Source organism: Trichomycterus rosablanca, chromosome 24, assembly GCF_030014385.1.
Source record: "Trichomycterus rosablanca isolate fTriRos1 chromosome 24, fTriRos1.hap1, whole genome shotgun sequence".
In the NCBI taxonomy this organism is placed as follows: Eukaryota; Metazoa; Chordata; class Actinopteri; order Siluriformes; family Trichomycteridae; genus Trichomycterus; species Trichomycterus rosablanca.
The window spans coordinates 7,783,918-7,803,271 of NC_086011.1; the positions used below are offsets into that span (position 1 = coordinate 7,783,918).

The 19,354-nt window shown below is 43.3% G+C and overlaps 1 protein-coding gene across 2 annotated transcripts; it reads left to right on the forward strand.

Moving 5' to 3' along the window:
• Positions 1-11,849: 11,849 nt before the first annotated feature.
• On the forward strand, positions 11,850-18,736 carry trib3 (tribbles pseudokinase 3). 2 transcript variants are annotated; one of them, XM_062986563.1, is made up of 4 exons: positions 11,850-12,608; positions 15,429-15,716; positions 15,820-16,112; positions 16,659-18,736. In XM_062986563.1, exons 1-4 carry the CDS (start codon positions 12,519-12,521, stop codon positions 17,122-17,124), a joined length of 1,137 nt encoding a protein of 378 aa, XP_062842633.1. In that variant the 5' UTR covers positions 11,850-12,518; the 3' UTR covers positions 17,125-18,736. The 2 variants fall into 2 exon arrangements, with proteins under 2 accessions (XP_062842633.1, XP_062842634.1); XM_062986564.1 differs by having other exon boundaries at positions 12,548-12,608; positions 14,487-15,716.
• Positions 18,737-19,354: the final 618 nt, after the last annotated feature.

The following is a 19,354-nucleotide window of genomic DNA, read 5'->3' on the forward strand; positions in this document are numbered from 1 at the left end:
TGTGGTCTGATTGTCATTCAAGGAATGGTAATAATAGCATAATACACCGATCAGCCTTGTTTCTACTCTCACTGTCCATTTTATCAGCTCTACTTTCCATATAGAAGCACTTTGTAGTTCTACAATTACTGACTGTAGTCCATCTGTTTCTCTACATCTGCTTTCACCCTGTTCTTCAATAGTCAGGACCCCTACAGGACCACCACAGAGCAGGTATTATTTGGGTGGTGGATCATTCTCAGCACTGCAGTGACACTGACATGGTGGTGGTGTGTGGACTGAGAATAAATAGTCCACCAACCAAAAACATCCAGCCAACAGCGCCCCGTGACCAGCGTCCTGTGACCACTGATGAAGGTCTAGAAGATGACCGACTCAAACAGCAGCAATAGATGAGCGATCGTCTCTGACTTTACATCTACACGGTTGACCAACTAGGCAGGAGTGTCTAATAGAGTGGACAGTGAGTGGACACGGTATTTAAAAACTCCAGCAGCACTGCTGTGTCTGATCCACTCATACCAGCACAACACACACTAACACATCACCACCATGTCAGTGTCACTGCAGTGCTGAGAATGATCCACTACCTAAATAATACCTGCTCTGTGGTGGTCCTGTGGGGGTCCTGACCATTGAAGAAGAGAGGAGGTTTAAAAAGTATGTAGAGAAACAGATGGACTACAGTCAGTAATTGTAGAACTACAAAGTGCTTTTATATGGTAAGTGGAGCTGATGAAATGGACAGTGAGTGTAGAAACAAGGAGGTGGTTTTAGTGTTGTGGCTGATTAGTGTATTTCACACAGATAGGATCCTCTGAATCTTTTACTAATGTTATGGACTGTAGATTCTGTGCAGTCATGTATTGAGCATTGTTGTTATTTAACTCACATAGTTTTTGAATATTTATAATTATGAATTTCATCCCATTCTTGCTAATAAATGACCCAATATACCCAATCAGAATGTGTCGCAGGCATCAAACTAAGAATTGGTGTATATTTATAAAGAGAAACATTAAACATCTTGTTCCTCAGCCTTTGTCCCGTTTTTCGGTTACGGGGTCGGCATTTCCGGGCTTCTCTCCATCAGGGGTTGCCGGCGAAATTTAGCACAGTTTTACGCCGGATGCCCTTCCTGACACAACCCTCCCTATTTATCCGGGCTTGGGACCGGCACTACAATGCACTGGTCTGTGCATCCCAGCGGCTAGGTAACTATGGGACGATTCAGTGTCTCCAATTAGCCTAGCGGCATGTCTTTGGACAGTGGGAGGAAACCGGAGCACCCGGAGGAAACCCACGCAGACACGGGGAGAACATGCGAACTCTGCACAGAAAGGACCCGGACCGCCCCACCCGGGGATGGAACCAAGGACCTTCTTGCTGTGAGGCGACAGTGCTACCCACTTAGCCACCGTGCCGCCCTGAAACATTAAACATCTTCTTTGTATTTATTTGAATTACTGTCCCAACCTTTTGGTATTAAGGTTATTTTTAAGCCTCTCAGCATTGTGTCCTACCCTGTTAAACGGGAACACAAAAATCACACCAAGAGCTCAACATGCATTGCTAAATGAGGTGAAATTTGTCAGTTCCTTTCAACATTATAACGTAATACATGGCCAAAAGTACTATAAACATCTATACATAAGCTTGTCCAAAATACCTTTCCTAAGTATTAGGCATTAATGTGGAACAAAAGCAGCAGCTTCCCTATTTAGGTGGCTTTTTGTGTGTTGAGAGTACTTGAGAGTCTCTTTGTGCATTAATAAACCATTAGGAGGGGAATAAACAACTTGAAACGGCAGCCGTGGTGTCTGTAAGCCCATTCACGCTGATACTGGTGCTTAATTGGTCATCAAGCGAGATGATACTGAGATCACGGAATAAACAAAACAAATGGGCCGTTAAAAAGTCCGGATTTGTGGTTCTTTGTTGTCTTTGGCTGATCGGATCTGAAAACCAAAACCAAATGTAGAAAATTTAAACAAACTACACTGATAGAAACCAAAGTTTATAGACGGAAATACTCAAAGAAAATAATAGATTAAAAAATAATAAAAAAAACCTCTGGTCCCTTAAACATCTTAATAACATTTAGACTAACTACAACCTCAGAAAAAGTTGGGACGGCATGGAAAAAGCAAATAATAATAAAAAAAACACAGTTCCTTACATTTACTTTGACTTTTATTTGATTGCAGACAGGATGAATCTGAGATATTTCATTTATTAATAAACATCCATTCCTGCATTTCAGACCTGCAACACATTCCAAAAAAAAGTTGGGACAGTAAAGCATTTACCACTTTGTAATGTTGCCATGTCTTTTCACCAGATGTGCAAACACGTCTTAAGATGTGCAGCAGTACGGGGTCGTCGTCGTCGTCGCATTCTTCGTTTCAAAATTCTCCACACATTCTCTATTGGGGACAGGTCAGGACTGCAGGCAGGCCAGTCCAGCACCCGTACCCTCTTCTTCCGCAGCCGTGCCTTTGTAATGTGTGCAGCAGGTGGTTTTGCATTGTCTTGTTGAAAAATGCATGGACGTCCCTGGTAAAGATGACGTCTTGAAGGCAGCACGTGTTGCTCTAAGATCTCAGTGTACTTTTCTGCATTAATGCTGCATCACAGAAGTGTAAATGACCTTTATTAAGGGCACTGACACACCCCCATACCATGACAGACCCTGGGTTTTGGACTTGTTTTTAGACTTGTCTTTTTTGTCTTTGGTCCGGAGCACACGGCATCAATTTTTTTTTTCAAAAAAGACCTGGAATGCTGATTCATCTGACCACAATACACGTTTTTACTGTGTGATGGTCCATCCTAGATTCCTCCGAGCCCAGAGAATCTTTGGACATGAGGCTTCTTTTTTGCACAGTAAAATTGTAAGTGGCATTTGTGCATGTAACTCTGTATTGTAGTGCTTGACAAAGTTTTGCCAAAGCGTTCAGGTTAAGTTTGCGTCCTTGGCCTTTAAGCACTGAAATTCCTTTTGATTCCTTGAATGGTTTAATGATATTATGCACTGTAGAGGAGAAATATGCAAATACCTTCTAATATTTCTTTGAGGTACAGTTCAATCATTTTCTCACATTTCTGGACGAACTGGAGATCCTCTGACCATCTTTGCTCATCAAAGACTCAACCTTTCCTGGATGCTGCTTTTGTACCAAACCATGATTACAACCACCTGTTTGGAATCACATCATTATTTAGATTTTTCACCTCATTACCAGCCCTAAATTGCCCCCGTCCCAACTTTTTTGGAATGTGTTGCAGGCCTGAAATGCAGGAATGGATGTTTATTAACAAATGAAATGAAGTTGAGCAGACAAAACATGAAATATCTCAGGTTCATCCTGTCTGCAATGAAATAAAAGTCAAAGCAAATGTAAGGAACTCTGTGTTTTTATTTTATCTGCATTTTCCATACTGTCCCAACTTTTTCTGATTTGGGGTTGTACATGAAATTGTCCCATAATCGCGTGTTTTCCTGGATAAACAATGGACCCAATACCCATAACGACCATAATAATGAGATTAGTAAAATGAATACATGTTTTTGACTCATTAATTATTGAGTGTACAATTTTTAGGGATCATTTTAGGTTCTTTATTGGGATTCCTTCATCTGTTTGTCTAACACAATCTTTAAAAAGTAAAAGTCAAGAAAAATCCCACAAAACATTTCCATTTCCAAGACATAAAAGCCCCAAAAGAAGCTCAAGTCTGTCAGTAAATGTGGTCAAATCTCTGACTAACGTGTTTATACTAAATGCTAGCCGGTGCTGTGAAATTTTTGTCTTGCGCAATCTTTGAAAAGTACAGTGCGGCACACAGCGAGCCTAAATAAGATACAAAATAACGTCTAATAATCCCAACATACGGCAGTAAAAATAGAACAAGAGCCACATCAAGCCTGTACACAAGCTTGTACAGGGCAGTTGTAGCCCAGTGGTTCAAGTAGTGGACTAGTAATCAAAAGGTCACTGGTTCAAGCCCCACCACTGCCAAGTTGCCACTGTTGGGCCCTTGAGCAAGGCCCTTAACCCTCAATTGCTTAGACAATATACTGTCACAGTACTGTAAGTCGCTTTGGATTAAAGCGTTTGCTAAATGCTGAAAATGTAAATTTAGCTGTACACTAGCTGATTAATGATTGTTGAAAATGTATTTGAACTTTTTAATGTGCTAATGTGGTTAGATGCTCGTTCTCGAGGTGTCACTTCTGAACACAGTTAAATTCTGTCCTTTAGGCTTTTCACCCAGCCCTCCGCCAAGTGATAGAACTTGTGTATTGTATTCAGCATGGCTTTTCACAAACGAGAGCGTTGCTAATCACAAGTATTCCTGAGGTGAGAGGTGAGAATGACCTAGTTTCTAGTTTCTATTTCAGTCAATGCTGAAATTTATGAAACTCTTTATAAATGTTCAGTCTCGGATAGTCATATTGTCGTAGTTTAAAATGCAACCCTGCTAATGAAATATTGCCCCAGACGCATGATAAACGTCCAACGGAAGTGGTGTAGCCAGTCACCACAGAGTCATATGTGACCTTAAAGCTAAGCCCACTCAGTCGCAAAGTGGTGTGGGTAATCCAATTATACTTAGACACATAAGCCAAGCCCTTGTGGTAAACTGGGCTAATTGGATAGTGTTCTCTCGTCCAGTCGACAGCAAGCCGTCACGGAAGCACGTCTGCCAAAAAAACCCGATTCTTGCTATAGCTCCTGTTGGCTCATTGGTTTTGAAATGGGCTTCATAAGACGTGGTCATTCTGAAACCTAAATAAATAAATAGATAGATGAGCAATGTGTGTAACAATGTAGCTAGACATTATGTGCTTACAAAAGAACATCAAAACATCAAAAGGCATTTTGTCATGGTAGTCTTTAAATATTGATTGATTCTGAGGTGGCATCTCTTGGGTCAAAATATACATACAGCAGAAATAATATTTGCTTAATGTCCCTTAGCTTGTTGACCATATTGAATAGCCGTTAACATGCTTCCTGTGGGATTTTACCTAACCTTGGTGTTCAACTACATTTAAGGACGCTGGACGAGAAGGTCTGGCTTGCGTTTAATGTTCCAGCTCATCCCAAAGGTATGCGATGTGTTTGATGGGTTTGGGGCTGCTTTATGCACCGGGACACTGTCATATTGGAACAAGGTAGAACATATTCCAAACTGGAATTAATGTTCCAGTTCCAGTTTATCCCAAAGATATGTAACAGGACATTTTACATTACATTTACATTTTCTGCATTTAGCAGACGCTCTTGTCCAGAGCGACTTATAGAAGTGCTTCCATAGTGAACATTACCTTATTCTAGTTTAAGTATACAACAGTCCAAGAACACAAATCTGCTAAAACAAGTAAGTGCAAGTCAGCTTAATTGTTTAGTAAAGAGGTGATGAAGGTTATTAATCGTTTTTTAAAGACAGCGAGAGACTCAGAAGTTCGGACAGACAGGGGAAGTTCTTTCCACCACTTGATGCTCGTCTTCCTTGAGTCCTGGGTGGAGGATCAAGTCAAGCGAGACTAAAGGCTTGGAAATTGCAGTTGGAGGCATATATTTATTTTGTATATTTAATGTTAAACTACTTTAAACAACATGGCTGATATGCCTGAACTGAATGTATTAATCCAGGAGGTGTACAATTTTAACACGCATTTTCACACATGATGATGATTTCTGGGAAGAGCAGTGCATCCTGTCCTTATCCATGACTGGCAAAACACCATGATAGAGACATGCAGTTCTGAACACTAAATAACCCAACACCCCAGAATCTTGTGGACATTTGATCATAAGCTTACTGGACATCCAATTCCAAAATTCTAGGGCACTGATAAGAACCTTGAATATTATAGAAAGGCCTTCCACAAGTTTGTCTAGTGAGGCTGTGGGAGTTTCTGCCATTCGGTAAACAAAGCACTGGTGAGGTCAGACAGTGATGTTGGATGAAAAGAATGTTGGACACCTGGCTTGTAATCAATGGACAGAATAATCCCAAGGGTGTTTAAGGGGCTGAGGTCAGAGCTCTGTGCAGCACACAAGACTTCCACACCAAACTTGGAAAGGACCTTTTCCAAAGTGTGCCACAAAGTTGGGAGTATATATAATAATTCACAAAATGTAGATTTCATATGTACAGTATTTGAGCACCTGTTATCAATCAACAACTTAATCATAACAAAGGAATGTCCACACACTTTTGGCTACATGCTCTATACAAGTAGTTCAAAGATTTATGCTTTGCAAGCATTTTTGTGATTAAGAAACATTACATAAGGTTGTTTGTTGGGAGGGGGTGTTCCAAAAGTCTGAGAGCACTAGTCAAAATGCTTCTTGAATTACAAATCTTGAACCCCAAGGCTTTGCAACAACTTCTCAAAGACCAAAGAAGGTCAAGTAATTTTCTCCACAGTCACCTGACCTAAACCTAATCAAACATTTATAGGGGCACGTGAACACGATACAGGATACAACCAAGCATTCAGTAACATTCAAGATGCTCTTTGGAACATTGTGAAATCATGCTGGGAGAACATGGATCAGGGATATCATGGATCACGCCATGTATATTTTTCAAAAATTCATCATTTGACCCTGATTATATAATTTCGCACCAAAACGTTGCATTAAATTAGGTGTGAGACTAACTGCTGCATGTTGTGGTGCACATGTTTCCACTTTAAGATGCAGGCTGCCCATCTCCCACTCAAAGCTCTAGTGATTGTGGAACAACCCAGGAAGCCTCTGTCGCCCACACGGACGCTGTCTGACTCAGACTGAAACCAAAAGAGCTGAGCGGCATCCTGTAGCTTCGGTGATGCTTTTCAGTGGGCTGAGGAACGCGGTGTCAGTCAAGGCACAGAACAGACTGTAATGCATCCTAGCAATACTCATGAAACGATGTTATAAGCAGACCAGTTAAGCTCATCATCAATAAACATATTTGCCTATTGATCCAAGTTCGTATACGGGTGTGAAGTCTAGTTAAAAACTAGCCACGTATTGTATGGTTGGCACCATGCTGCCACATATATTAATCCATCAGATTGGCAGTCGATATTGCATTGCCATTAATGTCCATTAATGTCGTACTTTAAGCCACTCTGGTCAATACATCTTCTATTTAGCTGCTCAGCTATTAAACCCAATCCCTGATGCTTTCAATAGACGATGCCAGATTGGTGCTGCCCTCAGATTCAAATCAGAACTCAGTAGTAAGTATTACAACCAAGTACAGATCATATTTGTATGTTTCTTACTTGTATGTCCTGTTCTTCAAGCTTGTGATGTGAGCTGTTATTGATTCCTGAAGCTTTCGCTTTAAATGGATAGTTCTTTTGATTAGGGTTGACAGAGCTGTGTTGAATGTCACCCACTAGTTCAGTATGTTTAATACTACTAAACGTGTTTGTCTATGGCGAGGCTGCAAGCTTGACTGACCTGTCAGCAATGCGTGTTGTTAAAATAGCCTTAACCACAACCTACTTGCTATCTCTGTTAATAAACTATAAATAATATAAACATTAGAATCAGATATTAGTACGTTTTAAGGATTATCAATAATACACTATATGGCCAAAAGTGTTGGGACACCTGTTCTAATTTTTGAATTAATTTAGAATTTACATTTACATTTTCGGCATTTAGCAGACGCCTTTATCCAAAGCAACTTATAGTAGTGTGATGATATACAGTCTGAGCGATTGAGGGTTAAGGGCCTTGCTCAAGGGCCCAACCTGGCAGGGGTGAGGCTTGAACCAGTGACCTTTTGATTACTAGTCCAGTAACTTCACCACTAGGCTATAACTGTGAATTAATTTCAGTCACAATTGCTAACAGGTGTAATAAATTAATTATATGAAGGAAATTACACCCTTCCAAGTGTGCACCGAGAGTTTATGGAAGGTCCTTTCCTGTTCCAGTTTGACTGTTTCCTGTGAGCAAAGCAAAGTCTATAAAGACAGGAAGAAACTCCACTGGTCTGCACGGAGTCCTGACCTCAGCCCCATTGAACAATTCTGGAATGAACTGGAATATCAGTTGAGGCTTTCTTGACCAGCATCATTGCATAGCCACACATTCTTCTTTGACTGAATGGGCACCAATTCCCACAGACATACATCAAAGTCTGGTGAGAAGTCTTCTCATAACAGTGGCTGGCCTTTTTAATGGGCTGCCCAAAGAGCTTAGGGTAAAGTGTCCAGATACTTTTGGGCGTATAGTGTATGTTTAATATGTGTGTGCGTAGTGGAAAAATATAAAACATACACTAATTCTAACAGCAACAGTCTTACTCATTCTTAAGTATTGGGACACCAATAGTTAATATTTTCCACTGCAGAAGTTGCCAGAATAAACACTCTTTATATGGATCACTTACTGCAGACTGTCTCCCATATCATACAGATTCCTTCTACCTGCGTGTCCCCATAGTAAACAGTGCAATGATGGTGCAACACCAGTGTTAGTGTTGACTCATAAAGTAGGTGTGGTGTAAGTAAGGCAACGTAGACTCTGTTTCATGCAATCGGTTACATCTCTGCTTTGAAATCACTCAGATTTCTGTAATCATTCGAAAGAATGTGGTCTAAGCTTCATGATAACACACAGATACACACTGCCTTCATTCATCCACACAAACAACTGCACTTTTTATTCTTATAGTAAAGAAACCGATCCAATCCTGAAAGAATGTGAATGCTTTTATTTTTAAGGCTTTTGCTTCCAGGATACACTTGACTATAAAACTATATATCATGAATTGTATTATTATTATACATTAAATAATGGTAATCATGTATTGCACTGCACTGTATGGCACTGGACTGTACTGCATCATACACATTGCTGAATTTTACTGTACTGTACTGATCTGTACTACTGATCTGTGCACTATATTGCTATGTACTAGTCCGGAGTGAACTTTCTTGCAATGTACTGGTCTGTAGTGCACTTTATTGCAGTATACTGGTCTGTAATGCACTGTATTGCACTGTACTAGTCTGTATTACACTGTACCGGACTGTAATGCACTTTATGGCACTGCACTGGTCTGTATTGCACTTTATTGCACTGCACTGGTCTGTATTGCACTGTACTAATCTGTAGTAAACTTTATTGTACTGTACTGGTCTGTAGTGCACTGTACTGGTCTGAAGTGCACTTTATTGCAGTATACTGGTCTGTATTGCACTGTACTGGTCTGTAGTGAACTTTATTGCAATGCACTGGTTATATTGCACTGTACTGGTCTAGAGTGCATTGTACTAGTCTGGAGTGCACTTTATTGCAATGTACTGGTGTGTATTGCACTGGTGCAGGGTGCACTGTACTGGGCTGGAGTGTACTTAATAGCACTGTACTAAACTACAGTGTATCACAAAAGTGAGTACTCCCCTCACATTTCTGCAAATATTTCATTATATCTTTTCATGGGACAACACTATAGACATGAAACTTGGATATAACTTAGAGTAGTCAGTGTACAGCTTGTATAGCAGTGTAGATTTACTGTCTTCTGAAAATAACTCAACACACAGCCATTAATGTCTAAATAGCTGGCAACATAAGTGAGTACACCCCACAGTGAACATGTCCAAATTGTGCCCAAATGTGTCGTTGTCCCTCCCTGGTGTCATGTGTCAAGGTCCCAGGTGTAAATGGGGAGCAGGGCTGTTAAATTTGGTGTTTTGGGTACAATTCTCTCATACTGGCCACTGGATATTCAACATGGCACTTCATGGCAAAGAACTCTCTGAGGATGTGAGAAATGGAATTGTTGCTCTCCACAAAGATGGCCTGGGCTATAAGAAGATTGCTAACACCCTGAAACTGAGCTACAGCATGGTGGCCAAGGTCATACAGCGGTTTTCCAGGACAGGTTCCACTCGGAACAGGCTTCGCCAGGGTCGACCAAAGAAGTCGAGTCCACGTGTTCGGCGTCATATCCAGAGGTTGGCTTTAAAAAATAGACACATGAGTGCTGCCAGCATTGCTGCAGAGGTTGAAGACATGGGAGGTCAGCCTGTCAGTGCTCAGACCATACGCCGCACACTGCATCAACTCGGTCTGCATGGTCGTCATCCCAGAAGGAAGCTGATGCACAAGAAAGCCCGCAAACAGTTTGCTGAAGACAAGCAGTCCAAGAACATGGATTACTGGAATGCCCTGTGGTCTGACGAGACCAAGATAAACTTGTTTGGCTCAGATGGTGTCCAGCATGTGTGGCGGCGCCCTGGTGAGAAGTACCAAGACAACTGTATCTTGCCTACAGTCAAGCATGGTGGTGGTAGCATCATGGTCTTGGGCTGCATGAGTGTTGCTGGCACTGGGGAGCTGCAGTTCATTGAGGGAAGCATGAATTCCAACATGTACTGTGACATTCTGAAACAGAGCATGATCCCCTCCCTTCGAAAACTGGGCCTCATGGCAGTTTTCCAACAGGATAACGACCCCAAACACAACCTCCAAGATGACAACTGCCTTGCTGAGGAAGCTGAAGGTAAAGGTGATGGACTAAACCCAATTGAGCACCTGTGGCGCATCTTCAAGTGGAAGGTGGAGGAGTTCAAGGTGTCTAACATCCACCAGCTCCGTGATGTCATCATGGAGGAGTGGAAGAGGATTCCAGTAGCAACTTGTGCAGCTCTGGTGAATTCCATGCCCAGGAGGGTTAAGGCAGTGCTGGATAATAATGGTGGTCACACAAAATATTGACACTTTGGGCACAATTTGGACATGTTCACTGTGGGGTGTACTCACTTATGTTGCCAGCCATTTAGACATTAATGGCTGTGTGTTGAGTTATTTTCAGAAGACAGTAAATCTACACTGCTATACAAGCTGTACACTGACTACTCTAAGTTATATCCAAGTTTCATGTCTATAGTGTTGTCCCATGAAAAGATATAATAAAATATTTGAAGAAATGTGAGGGGTGTACTCACTTTTGTGATACACTGTATATTACACTGTACTGGTCTGTAGTAAACTTTATTGCACTGTACTGGTCTGGAGTGCACTTTACTGCAATGTACTGGTGTGTATTGCACTGGTCTAGAGTGCACTGTACAGGGCTGGAGTGTACTTTATAGCACTGTACTAGACTATATTGCACTGTACTGGTTGGTAGTGCACTGTACTGGTCTGGAGTGCACTTTATTGCAATGTACTGGTGTGTATTGCACTGGTCTAGAGTGCACTGTACAGGGCTGGAGTGTACTTTATAGCAATGTACTGGTTAAATTGCACTGTACTGGTCTGTAGTAAACTTTATTGCAATGTACTGGTTATATTGCACTGTACTGGTCTGGAGTGCACTTTATTGCAATGTACTGGTGTGTATTGCACTGGTCTAGAGTGCACTGTACAGGGCTGGAGTGTACTTTATAGCAATGTACTGGTTAAATTGCACTGTACTGGTCTGTAGTAAACTTTATTGCAATGTACTGGTTATATTGCACTGTACTGGTCTAGAGTGCACTTTATTGCAATGTACTGGTGTGTATTGCACTGGTCTAGAGTGCACTGTACTGGGCTGGAGTGCACTTTATAGCACTGTACTAGACTATATTACACTGTACTGGTCGGTAGTGCACTCGCTCTCTACTGTATGATCGCTATTGCTCGGCTGTGCTGCAGATGTCGTCAGACTCTAAGAGGGAGGTGTGTGTGTGTGTGTGTGTATATGTGTGTGTACGGGGGGGGGGGGGGGGGGGGTGGAGCTGGAGATGTTGCAATCGCGCTTAGTACAGCATCATCAAGCCAAACCTGGCAGCTCTGGTGGCACCGACATGCATAATAGAAAGCGCTGGCTGTACTGAGAGCTCACAGGTCAGTCGGACGGTCAGGTGGAGGGACCACGTCTGATTTGTGACCATATTCACCAGGGAAGCGAATCCGAGTCCAGCTCGAAGGCTCGACAATAACAGTCGTGGCTCTGCAGACGGGTCCTCGGTTTCTACCAACTTTTTAGGAACTTTTTCTTTCTCTTCGGTGGAAATACAGGGCTGGTAGAGATCTATTTTATTCAAAGTATTCGCGGAGGAGTTTTTTTCTTTCTGAAATAAGGACTGCAAAACTGTGATGCTTTTGGGGAAAAAAAGCATCCTGGTGTTCTTCATTCAGCGGGAGTTTAGGAACAAAGACTGGCAACAAGAAGCGCTCAGTGCGATCTCTGCTTCAGATAAAATAAAGACACCCTCATTTCTCTAACAGCTGACCAGAAGGGAGATAAAGATCCATTTGGGAAGACCTGTAGGACTGAAAACAACACATTCCTGCTCCATTAGGACTGTTTGGTGCTGATATTCCAGGCGGGTAGTTTGTGCAGCTACTGTACTTCAGAACCACTCGTGTTATAGCCTGGCAAACAGCATTTTCAATTCAGCATTAACATTCTGCATTTTGCATTTCAACGTGCTGAAAAATTCGTGCTTTTTAAAGTACACTTAACATTTTTGTACACTGTTTTTCAATTGAAAATGGATGCTTTTTTGGAATAAAGCAACAACTCCGGAGTTCACTTACTTACTATTGTTCTGTTTTGGAGAGCAGAGCCCTTTGTTCAGCAGCGAGGTAAGTACAGCTGGCTTTTCACCACAGTTTACCACACAATATACACACAAACGCATTAATAACCACCATATTTCACGTCAAACACTAGTATTTACAATGTACATCGACTCATGTGTGGTGTTTGTCCTGAGGTGAATAAAATAATTGTGAAGTAGTTAGCCTCAACTCGGGTTAAACTTTTGAGGGAAAAGTAATGCAAATATCACGCATACTCGACGAATTTCGACGTTTTATCACCCCTAAAGTACTTACCTGCTCGAATACATAACATTCACGCGTACGTTTTACACAAATATAAATAAATAAGTATTTTAACTCCGGCTAATGTACAGTATGTAAACTAGCACAGCAATGGAAAAACGAGACTCTAGACTGAACTACGTCACACCGTGACGCGCGTGCATGTGTAATAACTCACTGAGTCACTGACCTGACCTGAGCTTTCGACACCGCCGAATACCAGCCTGCTTGCATCAAGCCAGGCAGCTCATCACGCACATATTTTTGTCAGTTTGATGAAACAGCGGATGTGATTCAGTCTCCTCTTTTTCCCAGACCAGTTTGCTCATTCGGCTTACTGGTATTGAACCCAGCATGCTCCGGCTTCACTCCTTCTCCACAGTAAAAGCTGCACGGACGTCGCCACATGCATAAAAGCATGCTGTGTTCAAAAGTCAAGGGGTGTCTTTCTCACACAAACCCCTTCTTTATGGCTTTCACTTGAAGAAAAAGTTTGCCTGGTTGAATTCATATTCTCCCATATTCCAGTAGCTTTAGGACATAAGGAGGACATAATGTCGTATTAGGACGTAATTCCAGTTGTCTTGAGGACATAAGGAGGTGGATGGCTGACAAGTTTCTTCAGCTGAATGAAAGCAAGTCAGAGGTTATCATTTTTGGGGGTCCTATTCTGACCTGGAAAAAGTTATCCATGCATTCATTTCTGCAAGAATTGACTACTGTAATTCTCTGTATATTGGGATTGGTCAGTCTCTGTTGCGGCGCTTACAGGTGGTCCAGAATGCAGCAGCAAGGTTAGAAACCATATTACACCCGTCCTTGCCTCACTACATTGGCTGCCTGTTCAGCACAGGATTCAGTTTAAAGTGCTTTTATTTGTTTTTAAAGCGCTTAATGGTCGAGCCCCGGCTTATCTCGGTGGTATGCTTTCTCCCGCAACCGCACAGCGATCTTTAAGATCAGCCACTCAGAACTTGTTGACTGTTCCTAGGGCTCGTTTGAAGCTAAAAGGTGATCGTGCATTTGCAGTTTATTCCCCGAGGCTATGGAACACTCTACCTCCTAATATTCGACAAGCACCTTCGGCCGCTGTTTTTCAATCACTCCTAAAAACATACCTTTATAAGCTGGCATTTGAACAGTGAGGAGCCGTGGTAATTATAATTGTTTAGTCTATTAAACATAATGGTGTCTCATGTATGCTTGTTCGATGTACTACAGCACTTTGGTCAATGTAAGTTGTAAGAGTGCTTTATAAATAAAATGTACTTACTTACTTTAAATTCATGGCAGTACTGGTTTTGTTTTGATTGTTCTTGGATTATTTACATTTTCAGCATTTAGCAGACGCTTTTATCCAAAGCGACTTACACAATGAGCAATTGAGGGTTAAGGGCCTTGCTCAGGGACCCAACAGTGGCAACTTAGTGGTGTGGTGGCGAGGCTTGACCCGGCAACCTTCTGTTTACTAGTCCAGTACCTTAACCACTGAGCTATCACTGGCCCTACATATTATTATATTAGGGTTTATTATATCTGACAAGCCGGACACATTTCCTCTGAGTAAACAAATTCAGTTTGGGCGTTCAAGTTCTGTGATCGTAAACCTTTCTCGTTTCACTTTGTGTGTTAATTTAGGGGTTTTGGCCAACCCAACAAGCCACCAAGTTCTGCGATCATGAAGAACCCTGAATTGACACTAATAGATGCAACCTGACCACCAACAACAAGACTAGTGCAACTATTCAATACAAATTAAAATCCCAAGACCAGCACTTGTCCCTGTAGGCTTTTGACTTCAACACAGCACATCGATGTGTTAATTTAGGGGTTTTGGCCAACCCGAGAAGCCACCAAGTTCTGCGATCTTAAATAACCTTGAATTGACCCTAATAATTGCAACCTGACACAACAGTTACCATTATATATGCCACTATTCAACGCAAACTTTTGCACAAATTAAAATCCCTAGACTAGCACTTGACCCTGGAAGCTTTTGACTTTGACGCAACAAAATGATGTTTGCAAATATTGCACACCCACTTACCTATTTACTGCTCTATTTTACCCAAGGCTGGTTGCACACAGCTAACTCGTTCTTCCTGTCACAAGATTCTGACTGTCCCGCTGTTGTAAAAGCACTGTGTTGCAGGACGTCCCGTCTGTGTGGCTCTCATTCCTTGTAATTGTGCATTAGTTTGCTTGGGGTACTCCTAAAACATGCAAAAAGTGGATTGGCTACTTGAATTTGCCTCTAGATCAGAATGCATTGCTTTCTGCTTGGGCCTTGAGCTATTAAAGCAGTCCAGAACCATGATGCAATCCCACCATACTTCACAGTTGGGACTAGTTTTCTTTTCTCACTGCTGCCACATTTGGGCATTTTCTGGCTTTGCAGTGTAAAGAAGAGTAACACCCCCAAGACGACCTTCTTATAATCTTAAATGCCTTAAGAACCAAGGTCTTGCGACAAAACATCAAGATTACACACAAATCCAGTCACATCGACTTGCCGCAACTTCTTCAATGACCTCATTCATTCCCGACCCTTGCTTAACCTCGTTTCCTCTTCTTTAACAGATGAGTGTGAACATTTCAACACCTGCACTCCCACCGCCACTGAAACGAGTAGACTGCGAGGACTCGCACAGCACCCATGCGCCGAAATGCAAACGTCGCCGGCTCAGCCAACCCCCCTCCCCTGGCCTGGCCCCCTGCCTTCGACCTCAGACTCAGATCCCAGAGCAGGCGGGTCCAGGAAAGCTCTGTGTCTCCTCCATTGGGCCCTATGTACTGCTGGAGGCCACGGAGAACAGCCAGACGTACCGAGCCGTCCATCGCGTCACCGAACAGGAGTACACCTGTAAGGTAAGCCCAGCAATATCACACTCACTCGGCTCTTCGACCCCCTAACCCCGCGCGCCAGGGCCCGTGCGCTGACCTGTAATCGCGCTTGTCCTTTTATCAACAGGTGTTTTCGATTCGGAAGTACCAGGAGCTTATTGCTCCCTACACCCGTCTTCTGCCCCACGACAACATCTGCAAGATGGCTGAGGTGATAATGGGGGAGCGGAACGTGTACATATTCTTCGAGCGCGACCACGGGGACATGCACTCGTACGTCCGGACGTGTAAGAGGCTCCCAGAGGAAGAGGCGGTTCACCTGTTCAGGCAGATGGCATCAGCGGTCGCACACTGTCACGAAAACGGCGTCGTTCTCAGGGACCTCAAGCTGCGCAAGTTCGTCTTTACGGACGCTCAGAGGTCAGTAGATAGTGGTGATTAAACTATTTAAACATCATATGTTGTCTAGGGTTAGGGTTAGTACTAGGGTTAGGGTAAGGGTTAGTACTTAGTACTAGTTAGTACTTAGTACTAGTCAAACTTATTCAAATATTATTGGGGGTGCGAGTGGCGCAGCGGCGTTACACATCGCTGCAGATGTGAATCTCAGGGGGGGGGGTTGTTAGGTAGAGCATAGCATGGCCCTCTATAATGCTTAATAGTACCTAATAAAACTACCTAATTGTACCCAATTGTTGGACTATTCCATAATAGCCTACTTTACCCAATCCCGCCCTTGACCAGATGTTCGATTCATGGCTATGACGCTATGACTATGGTGCCACCCACAGTACTTCACCATGTTAAGTGCCAGAAAGAACACACACAAAATCAATGGAATCCAACGTTATTCAGTGCAGGGCCACCCCATAATAATACCAACATAGCTGTGCATGTAATGCAACAATGGAAAGAAAGTACATTTGGCGTCACATGACCTAACAATGAATTCCTCCGTCTGTACAGAACAAAGCTGGTCTTACATAACCTGGAGGACTCCTGTCTTCTGACCGGAGACGACGACTCCCTGACGGACAAGCACGGCTGCCCGGCCTACGTCGGCCCGGAGATCTTGAACTCCCACCACTCGTACTCCGGCAAGGCAGCGGACATCTGGAGCCTGGGAGTGGTACTTTACACCATGTTAGTCGGACGCTACCCCTTCCAGGACGTGGAGCCCGCCGCTCTGTTTAGCAAAATCCGCAGGGGCGCTTTCACCATCCCCGACACTCTGTCGGCCAGGGCCAGGTCTCTGGTGTGCTGCATGCTGAGGAAGTCGCCCTCCGAGAGGCTGGAAGCCGCGGACATTCTGCTTCACCCCTGGCTCCACTGGAGCGGCAGCACGTCTCCCAGCCAGCACGGCAGTTCGAGGCACGTCGGCGATCAGACGGTGCCGGATTTTGAGAAAAGCGACAGCGGGGACCGTTACTAGAGCGCTGTCCTGATTGGTGACATCTGACGGCCACCTTTCTTCCAGAAAAAGGTGGTGACATCTGAAAGGCTCGTGCTGTGCGCCGACGGCTTCGGGACTGGACTCTGCATTCAGAGCACAGCCGGACCTTCCTCAGCAGACTCAAAAACATTGAACTGGGCAGTATTGTGATATCCGTGTGTGTATTTCATACAGTGTACATTTAAGTTAAAGACTTTGATACCTCGGACTTGAATCCTGAGATACTTGATGCACATCCTGTGCCTTTTATGTACTGTTTACAGAATTTCCAGTGCAAACACAGTCGTATTTAAAGTGCCTTGTTACTAGGCAGTAAATGTTGTATGAGGTTTTTTTTTTCCATTTTTGTTTTGGTTACTTACCAAAGATGTAAATCACCAATTTTTGCTGTGGTCGTCATTAGTAACGGCTTTATTCTGCTCCGGTCTTGATGTGGAAAACTCGATAACGCACTGCTGGGCCAACCGAGCTCGAATCTCAGCTCTGCTATTGGCCGGACAGGTGCCTACACGCAGACACGATTGGCTAACGTCTGCCGGGTGGGAGGTCCATAAGGATTACTGTTGCGCCCGTGGTCTCTGCTGGCTGGTCCGATGGTGCCTGCATAGACACGGGGGATAACGGCGAGCAGTGCGTGTACGTGCGGGTGAAAAGAAGCGGCTGGCAACTTTCCGCGTCGGAGGGGCGTGTTAGGCACGGCCCTCTTCAGCCAGGGTTGGGGTCTGCAGCAGTAGATGAGAGATATAACCAGGGTAATTGGGTAATTCCGTTGCAGAACCACAAGCTAGCTTAGATTTCCGAAATATTCAAAATTATGTTGCGACATTGCAAGTCAGGAGGCTGTTTCAGATCATTTAGGTCATCGACTGTTGTGCTCTTTACTATTTATGGGTGCTGGTGGTTCAGACACAGGCAAACTGCAATTGCAAAGCTGAAGTAATGTCTAAATTGCTGATCGATACCCCGAATTCGACTCGACTGCGCCCGTTTCTGTCGCGACCACGGCTTTTTTGTCGGTCTTGTTTGTGTTATCACGTGAAGGGTTGTGCTCATACTTGTCTCGATTCACTCAGCGAACACGAACGTACCGCGTTTATACACGGACCAGGAGCTGGTCTTTAAACCCTGTCGTGAGAGGCTTTCCTCAATGGCGGGGGGTCTATTGTTCTGAAGAAACCTGTGATGTCATAGTGTCTTAGTTCGTAGATCAGATAAACCGTGACCCAAGGCAGGACAGCTGTCTGTAATACGTGCCGTGATTGGTCGTTGTTAGATCCTGATGGACACTGAGGCGCTGACTCACACCACAGTGATCATCCATGTAATGGTAATGTGATGTGTGGCGTGTGTGACACAGTTGATTGAAACAGAGGCATTACCGGTCGTTGCTGGTCGTGCCCGCATGCAGTGCCGTCGACAGTCATGTTGTCAAACTAACGTTTTGTGAATTTGTAAATATCTTTATTATTTTTCTAACCACGGCAACGGAAGAACACTACATTTTTCTGTTCTACGTACAAACGTTTAATGTACTTTTTTTTTTAAAGGTATTTTGTTGTTGCCAGTACAAATAAAGATATTTTAAAACATTTATTGAATATATGATCCATTATTACCTGGATCTGATTTTTTTGCATCTGATGTTTGCATTCGAGCATTAAAACTTATGCCAAGTTCACACTACACGACTTTCCAAGTCGTCAGATCGCTGTACAGTTCACACTACACGATTGGATCTCTATGCCCCCGTCCCACCTTTTTACTCCCCTGCGTTCCCGCTCACACTTTATCTTGCGTTCTCATTGGCTGTTCGACATAGCACTTATTGCCAGTTGGGCAACTCGGATCCAGATGTTTGACAAGCTAGATATCTCTCTTCGGTCACCGAGTGCTCAGCGAGCCGCCTGGCGAGCCGCTCGGATCGAGTTGTTAAGTAGTTCACACACAGCGATTGAGAGCCAAGTTGCGAACGCCAAGTTCCTCCCGAGCTCAAATGTAGCGCCGACCAGTCAGGCCAAAAATCGTGTAGTGTGAATATGCATTAGGCATAATATGCATTAAAAGGATATTTAAACAGCATAAGGCAGAAAGTAATTACACCATAATTATTGACTGTAAAATACAATCAAGTATCAAATCAATTACATACATTCTACGCTTCCAATTTTGGGGCAGCAGTTTGGGAAACGCCCTTACTCGTCAGCATTAT

Coding starts and splice junctions, on each gene's coding strand:
- trib3 (XM_062986563.1), top strand. CDS start 12,519: ATGCTTTTTTGGAATAAAGCAACAACTCCGGAGTTCACTTACTTACTA. Junction 12,609..15,428: donor GCCCTTTGTTCAGCAGCGAG/GTAAGTACAGCT, acceptor CTTCTTTAACAG/ATGAGTGTGAACATTTCAAC. Junction 15,717..15,819: donor AACAGGAGTACACCTGTAAG/GTAAGCCCAGCA, acceptor TTTTATCAACAG/GTGTTTTCGATTCGGAAGTA.